This window comes from Nematolebias whitei, chromosome 3 (assembly GCF_014905685.2).
Source record: "Nematolebias whitei isolate Nwh7 chromosome 3, NemWhi1, whole genome shotgun sequence".
NCBI classification, from domain to species: Eukaryota; Metazoa; Chordata; class Actinopteri; order Cyprinodontiformes; family Rivulidae; genus Nematolebias; species Nematolebias whitei.
The window spans coordinates 21,289,685-21,298,180 of record NC_056500.1 but is presented as its reverse complement, the minus strand read 5'-3'; the positions used below and the strand labels follow the sequence as shown (position 1 = coordinate 21,298,180).

The window sequence follows — 8,496 nt, the reverse complement described above, 5'->3', positions numbered from 1 at the left end:
TGCAAACTTTAATATTAAGTATTGCACATATAAATTTACAATTGTACTTAGCTGCTATGTCATTATTGCCACCATCTTATTTGTGGCACATGGAGGGGTTTTAAAGTTGATCAAGGCAAAATAAAGCCTCAGAAAAGCACAAACAGGAATTTTCAAGAACTTTTATATTAACTGGAAATTCTTTTGTGGGATTGCCTTTAAAAACTTCCAACAAATAAGGCATCAGTGTGACTTTACTATTTTTGGCAGTTCAGCAAACACTTTTATACAATCACATTGCATTTCAATTAAATACACAAGACGAGAGATCCCGACACTGATCATGAAAGGCTGTTTAAGTCTGATCGTCGAAGTTCCCTCTTATGGTCACGTCATAGGTCACAAAATATCAGAGACTGACATCAGGACTCCGACAGCTCCAAGAGCGAGGTTTCAGCATATCTAGGAAAGAAGACTGGAACACAACACCCTCATGAGCAAGTATATAGGTGTTTATGCATCTGCAGGACAAAAACACTGTATAAATGGAAGAACACCACGTTCTTAATGCAATGCCGTTACCTCTTTCAGTGGACAATTATGCCTGGCGTACCACTCCTGGGAGTACAGACAGATTATAAAACCCTGACCTAAAAATATGGACGTCCACATGAATATGTTCCAAATAGGGCCTTTCCTTTGGTCGTGCATAATAAAGTTGAACAACACTGTCAGAAAAAGGGAAATAAGTTTGACAAAATCACAACTTACAAAAAAAAATAATCTATATATCTATATCTATCTATCTATATCTATCTATATATCTATATCTATCTATATCTATCTATCTATATATCTATATCTATCTATATATCTATATCTATATATCTATATCTATATATATTTTTTTATAGATAAAACATTTATGGGTTTTATTTTTGATAGACATCTCTCTCTAGATCTATCTCTATCTCTCCAGATCTATCTAGATCCATCTATATATTATTATTTTTTTTAAACTTACTTCCAAAGCACATGAAGAGGCAGAAGAGAACGGGATAAAAGAAGCCAAAGCAGATGACAAGAATGTACTCATGGACTACTGCAGACAGTGTAAACACACAAAGCATGGCCGCTGGTCGGAAACGCTTTTGAGACATCTGGGGGGAAAAATAAAATAAAATCACAGCAGAGAGAACAGACGTCAGAACAAAAAGCATAGTTTCATTTGATTCATACATTTTACATATAGCACGATGGTTTGTAAAACAATTTTTCCAAAAAGAGATTAAAAGAATTTAGGCAAGTCCTTCTGCATTAAAAGACTTTTGCTTAGTCTTGGCAGAAGACTAGTCTCTGGATGTACAAAAATAAATTAAGACAAAAGTTATTAGAAAGTACTAGTACACTTTATCTCACCAGAGAAGCCACTCACCCACAGGAAGTCCCGGTACACGTAGTTAAACAGCCAGTCATGGACTACTACGTTCCAAGTCCGGTAGTAATTGGCATAGGATGTTGAATTCCACCAGTCCTATCAGGTGAATTTAAAAACATTTAATTATGTATGGCATCAGATATTAACCATCATCGTCATCATCATCATCATCATCAGCAGAGCACCTTGTAAAACATCCTGTCTGCAAAGCGAAGCATCTCTGCAAAAGCATTGAGCCAGCAGTGAAGGAAGGCAAAGAATCCCAGGAACAGAATCAAAACTCCTGTGAAAGAATATAAAAAAAAACATTTTTATCTTGAAGCAAGATTTAAAGAAGAAAATCTAAGTCGTCCATAAATTTGTGGCTAAATTTACCTGGCAGTATGGAGTTAAAGACACAGAGGACCATGGCCCGCAGATCGAACCGCTGCAGGCTGATGCTGCGAAACTGTGGGATGCACAGTCGCACAAACACGTAATATGTATAAAACGTACATCCAAGTACCTGTGGAGCACATCAGAAAGTTAGACTGCAAGAACATCTTCAGTTTTAACAATAGGTTAGTTTTGCGTAAAAACAATTGAAAACTATTTAGTACTTGAAGTAACTTAGTGGCCACGTAGCTCCATCTGATCACTGGGTTTCTGAATTGAAAGAATTTAACTGAATGAGCTGTTGTGAGAAAGAAACAACTATGCATATTTATAAAGAGTGCATTTACCTGGGGTAATGGTCTCTGTAAATAAGTGTGGGTGCAAACAGGAAGTAAAGATACTGAGAAACCTGAGGGACTACTGGACCAGGACCTGACAACAGAAATTGAGTCGGGGTGTTTTAAAAAAAAAACAAAAAACAAAAAAACGGTACATGGAAAAAAAAGGTAGTAAGAATTTTAGATAAATGCAATTATAATAAAATAAAAACAATCGAAAAATACCTTTTTTGTCTTTTGCCCAAGTCAGGACTCTTGGCACATTTTCTCTAATAAAGGAATGGGCTTTCATCATTAGGCGTACCTGAAATAATAAAAAAACAAACAAGCACACTTCAGTTGAAGTTTCAATGCTCAACCTATAAAAAAAAAAAAAAAAAAAAAAAAAAAAAAAAAAAAAAAGACAGCAAATCCATCCATCTAATTAAAAATCAAACTCCAGGTCCATCCACCTGTTCCATGATGACGATGAAGCAGGACGCGGGCGGCAAACCGTTGGTCACCGCCACATAAGGAGGGAGGAATCCCAAACCTAAAGCTTGATAGAGCAGGTATACAGAGCCAAACAGCCAGCTGTGGAACCTGTGGTGACCATGAGAGCTAGACTGGCTCTGACACCACAGGTTAAATAGGTTGTAGGGAACCAGCAGCACCGACAGGAACATGCAGATCCATGTGCAAACTACCAGAGGGAACTGTCCAAATGCATAGACCAGCAGGTCAAAGTCCAGCACCAGTCTGAAGCAAATAAGAACAAGTTGAGATGTTTAATAATATTTTTATCAACAGTAAACAAGACATTTTCCCCCTGTAGTTTGTTTCTTAGTATTCACAAAAACAAAAAAGTAAAAATTTGCAGTTTGATCATTACCTGCCTTCATCAATGAAATCAACCACAAGTGTGCTGAGAATAAAGAGAATGAGCACAGCAATGAACATGTGGTAGATGGTCCTGATGTGGTTCACCTCAAACAGCTCACTGTGGACAAAAAGCATACATCTGGTGTTCACACAGCTGCACTGAAGTCATTATAGTCTTCATGCTACAGCTAAACCAAAAACGGAGGACCTAATTTAAACAATTTAGACCCTAAAATGTGAACTTACTCCAGGAGGGATCTCCGACATGTGTACTGCTTTCCCTGGCCATGAGGAGGTTGAATGCGCCTGATGAAAAATCAGAAAAAGCCGTGAAATTAAGTGCACAAATGTGACCGGAGAGAATTTGGGAAAGGTCAACATCTACCACGAACTCCAAACAGTAAGATTAATTCAATTTATCTGGTTGAACATAAAGGACTGAACCACATTACCCAAGTTTACTCCTCTCCTTGTCCGACAGGGGTGGGGAGAAGACGGCAGATGCAGGAGCAGCTTTGAGGCTCGCCGCTTCTTCAATAAGACTATCCATGAAGTCACTGACATGGCTGTCAAACTGACGCATCAGGTCGTTCTTCAGGCACTGTCCAAACAAAAAACACAAAAATATTATAATTACAACTCTGTGCTCCAATTTTATTTTCATCTCCTGTAGCAGTCGTGATAATTATTCTGTATATAGCATGCAGACGACAGATTATATACAGATTAAAGCATATCAAGGAGATGTGTTGAGGCAAATTTGTCATGTGAAATCAGCAAAAGCCTAAAATTAAGATAAAAATTAAAACTAGAATGCCACTGGTTTAAATAACCTGAAACATTTGTTTTAAAATCACAAAGAGGAGCACATGATTTCCTTATTTTAAGTGTTGCATTTCCACATGTAAACTTATATTGAGCAAAATATCAAGTCACTAACCTCCGCTTTCCTTTGTAGTTGCATCTTTCTGCCAATCACATGTTCCACTTCAATTCTTCCTGGATTTAAAAACAAGAACATGTAAAAGTTGCTCATAAGACTTTGTTAAGAAAAAAAAAAAAGGGCCAATTGACAGTTTTAAATTAAGCTTTGAGTTTTAAAGCAAAGCTTTGTTCTGATTTCAAACGAGTCTCAATCAACAACATAACTAACAATGTAACTGCATAAATCAGCTCAAATGCTGTCAAAGTAGACAATAGTTTTATTTCAGTTGTATTAGAAAATGCCAAATTTTATTAGATGCACAGCAGCAAAACCCAAATTACACACACCTACAGGGGATCAGATGACTAATTGTAGGAAAGGTTACCACGGGTTAACGGTTTTGAAAGAAAATCACATAAACAAGTTTGCACTGTTCTTAAAGTCAACAGTGATGAGCAATAAGTAGCATTCCTCCCCCCTACCAAGATAAAATCATTAAAATAAGAGTGTTGACTTGATTGGCAAATTAGGAAATTATCAGTGATTACAACAATGATTAGTTCCCTAAAATGAAAGCTTTCTATAGAGTTTAAAACGTACAGCAAAATCCTCAATGTGACGCAAGCATTGTAGCAATTTCACTGGTAAATTTTGTTTGTACCGACCATCATGGAAGTCATCCTCATCACGTCTCCAAAATGATTAACTACACAAACTGTACCAAAGGTCAAGCTAAAGAGGAAGACATCACATGGGATGGTTTCATTGTATAAAACCTCTGTGGTAACGTACTCAACTAAAAATGATTAAAAGGTTTAATCATGTAAAAATCCATTGTAGTGAAGAGTTCAGTGTTTTCATTAAACGGATTAATGAAAGAGGAGATCCTCACCATTGCTTGTGACATGGTTGTCTCCTTGCTGATGTCTCCCAGGTCTAGATTCCCCTTCCAGAGAGCTGTCCAAGTCAGAGGAGGCAGACTGGTCTGGTGCATCTCTGCTGCGAGACCTGTGCAAACAATTATCCTGATTTTCCATCCTACAACAAGAAGGGTGAAATTAATCAGTGGCAACTTTATTGTAAAATAAACATGCATCGTAAAGAATAGAACTATGAAAAAAATAAATCACAGTTTACATGCCATCTCGTGAAAGACGTGGCAAAAATTAAGTGACTCCCCAGTTTCCAATTAAATCAATCTCACATGAACGCATCACACAGATGGCTAATTACGTTTGAATGAAATGAACGAGTCAAGAGGTAAATAGGTGGATTGTTGGCTTGAATTACCACCTGGTGGTGTCAAATCTTACTACTCCACTCAGTCAATGCTTCTGTCCGGTCTGTTAACTCCAGCTGAGACATAAACTACACATTTGTTGGCGTTCATCGTGCAGAACAGGTTGTAACAAGCGGACTGATTAATATGGCGAAATAAAATGCTAAATGCCGACTTATTTGCTACTTACTCGTTTCATCTGCTGGATCTCCTCTTGTTTCGCCTTTCTCAAACGCTAGTGAGCACAGGGGCAGATGTTTGAATGTTTTATTCGCGACAGTTTGAGCGACTGCTCACCTTCTCCATTCAACAAGCACCGAGGATGTGCTTAGCTCAGCTGGCGACGCTGATTGGCTGAAAGTTTCTCCTCCTTCTGACGTCATCGCTGCAGCTTGAAAACCTAGTTCTTATGTGACATGTGTGGAAATTGCCATATAAATATTTGCTTATAAACAAAGTGAGAGAAGAGTTTTATAAATTAATCCACAGATATTACCCTGCCAAGCAGTACATGTTAAATTTTAAGAAAGATATTTGTGTAAATTGCTCTCTGCGTGAGTCTGAAACTGTGATTTACCTGTTCTGACTCTGTCACACTACTGCCACCTTCTGGAAAGAAGTCGTCTGGTTTATTCATAGAAAGACTGACTAAATTTCTGTTTAGAGTCCATGATGTCAAAAGTAAAAAAAAAACAGACAGAACTATATATCATACATTTGATAATACTCCTAGGGAAATGCCACATGCACAAATCAAAGTTTAGTCACTCTATTCCCTACTTTCAGGCCTTCTAAAGGAGTTTTAACAGTACATTGTAAACATTTCTTACTCTAATAACAAGAAAACTATAAAACCATTTGATTTGTGCACCTTATTTAATGTGTTTATTTGAATTATCCTCCTGGATTTTGTTTATTTGTTTGAATGTGTACTGATGTTGTAATGTTTATCTTTTAATAAAGATTTTCACCAAAAAAAAACAAACAAGTTCTTGTGACGTAACATCAGGGGCGGATCCAACGCTGGCTCTAGCTGGCCTTGAAAGAGGTAAAAAAAATAAAAATAAAAACAGTTCAGTTAAACTTCAGATGAGACTACTGGTACTGCCAGGAAGCGATCCAGCAGGGTCCATGTCTGAATAATGCAGAATGCAGGCAGAAACAGGAATTTAATGTACTTTGACAGCCATGAAAGGACAAACACCCCCTCAGCTCTGATCTTCTGCCCCTTTTATTCAGCTGCGCGCGTCCGCCGACTGTTAATAACTATATAAACAGTCAAAGCTTAATTAAAAATGTTTTTTTTTCAGGTTCATTCTCAGGTTGGCTGGGGTTCGCAAATGATGGCTACGGGCTGGAGCTGGGTAGGATTGTATTTTTTGGGCCCGAATGCAACTCTAGTTGGAACTACTCTGCTCATGATCTAGCACGTCTCTACGGTAGGTAGCTTAGCTATGCTATGTGCTATACCTTCACCCTGTAACACTCACTGCAACAAAGTTCTGGTTCTAGTCCCGTGTTGAGCCTGAGCTCGTTTTGTTAGAAGGCTGCATGTTAATATTTGATTTTAAACCGTTATTTAACCAGTTAGATCTAACTGAGACTTAAAAAATCTCTTTTTCAAGATAGTCTGCTTCAAGAATGGCATTACAAAAGCACACAAAACATTACCCGTTCTAATATGGAGTGAGATAACTGTCAAAACAATCACACACACTCATTCAGCTAAAATTGTACTAAAACGTGAGTAAATATCAGTTAAATATAAATTAAAGCATATACAAACAAATTTGTCAATAATTCATATATATATATATATATATATATATATATATATATACACACATTGCATTTAATATACAGTACATAATATTTGATCACTGCAACATTGTCAGACTAGAACTATCAATTTGTTTTGATTTGGGGTCTCTTACCCACCCCCCCCCCCCACCCCCACCCATGTGTGAATAAAGCATTGGGATAATATTCCTGTACTGAAAATATTCCATAACACATGTTAATCTTTTGGGTATTACTTTCCACAACTGTAGCAGTTCTATTGAATTATTTGTTTTTTCAGGAAGGCCTGCAGACTTGTATGACAAGTCAAACTCAGACTGGGCTCCTACACTGAAGTTAATGGACACACTTAATCCGAGACAGTCAGCAAAGGAACTTCAATGATTGGAGTCAAAGCAGAACAGGTAGAAAAATTAATGTAACTTTTTTATTAATAATAATAATAATAATAACAATAATAATACTTTATTTATAAATCTCTTTAAAATAACCACAGCTGCAACAAAGTGCTGTACACATAAAATCAAGAAAGTTTAAACATAAAAAAAAATAAAACAGTTGTTAAGATCAAAACAAGATTAAGTTCAATAAAAACAGTAAAAACAGAGCAGAGCAAATTCAGTTGGTGCAGTACCACAGATACCCACTTGGTGCTGTAAGCATGATATTAAAATGTTGTGGTCCACTGTATCAAAGGCAGCGGTTAGGTGGAGCAGGACAAGAACCACATGTTCACCAGAATCATTAGCCATAAGAATGTAATTAAAAACTCTGACTGGAGCTGATTCTGTGCTGTGCCAAGTTTTGAAACCAGACTGTAAATCCTACAGGATATTGTGCTCATCCCATAAACATTTGATCTGGTAATATACATTTTTTTCTAAAATTTTAGAAATAAAAAGCAGCTTGGAGATGGGCTTAAAATTAGCCAAGACAGTTTGATCTAGGCTAGGTTATTTTAAGCAGTGGCTGCACCACGGCATGTTTAAAGCTTATATGGACAACACCTGAGCACAGACTGCTATTTATAACAGCAAGTATCACCTGCCTGATGCTGGAAAAAAACTATTTTCAAAAATGAAGGGGGACAAAGTCACGAGGGGAACCTGATGGCTTAATATGGCTGATCACATCCTCTAAAAGGGTTAGAGTCACTGACTCGAATCTATCAAACAGCCATGCAGGGAACCAAGGAGCAGGGGTCAAAAGCAGGGGATGAAATAAGTGCCCTTGTGGTAACAACCTTATTTAAAAAAAACTGCAGGAAGTCATTACAGAGTTCAGTAGAAGCTTCCAGGCAGACAGGTTGTGGGGCCTTCAGAACAGAGCTGAAGGCCCTATAAGCTGTACAATAATTACAAAATATTAAGGCAAATCTATGATAAAAAGTACTAAAATCAATGTAAAAGTGAATGAAGATCTTTTTGAACAATAGTAATGGTAATAATGTGTTCTGTTGTAGTCTTAATTAAAACTTTGGGATGCAAACAACAGTGTCTAC

General features: G+C 37.1%; 1 protein-coding gene across 1 annotated transcript; it reads right to left on the bottom strand.

Annotated features, from left to right (window-relative positions):
- Positions 1 to 388: 388 nt before the first annotated feature.
- On the bottom strand, positions 389 to 5,437 carry soat1 (sterol O-acyltransferase 1). Its single transcript, XM_037674660.1, has 16 exons — positions 5,386 to 5,437; positions 4,809 to 4,954; positions 3,932 to 3,990; positions 3,444 to 3,592; positions 3,238 to 3,297; positions 3,002 to 3,109; positions 2,583 to 2,868; positions 2,356 to 2,434; positions 2,140 to 2,224; positions 2,017 to 2,062; positions 1,793 to 1,922; positions 1,603 to 1,700; positions 1,415 to 1,513; positions 1,004 to 1,139; positions 562 to 707; positions 389 to 454 (listed from the first exon to the last, which is right to left on the bottom strand). Exons 2-16 carry the CDS (start codon positions 4,951 to 4,953, stop codon positions 389 to 391), a joined length of 1,692 nt encoding a protein of 563 aa, XP_037530588.1. The 5' UTR covers position 4,954; positions 5,386 to 5,437.
- Between the last annotated feature and the right edge of the window lie 3,059 nt (positions 5,438 to 8,496).

Bases quoted from the DNA above. Each gene is read 5' to 3' on its own strand.
- soat1 (XM_037674660.1), bottom strand. From the start codon at position 4,953: ATGGAAAATCAGGATAATTGTTTGCACAGGTCTCGCAGCAGAGATGCA. The intron at 3,110-3,237 runs GTAAGTTCACAT...TTTTGTCCACAG, and splicing joins TGTCGGAGATCCCTCCTGGA to TGAGCTGTTTGAGGTGAACC. The intron at 1,923-2,016 runs GTACTAAATAGT...TGTGCTCCACAG, and splicing joins TGGCCACTAAGTTACTTCAA to GTACTTGGATGTACGTTTTA.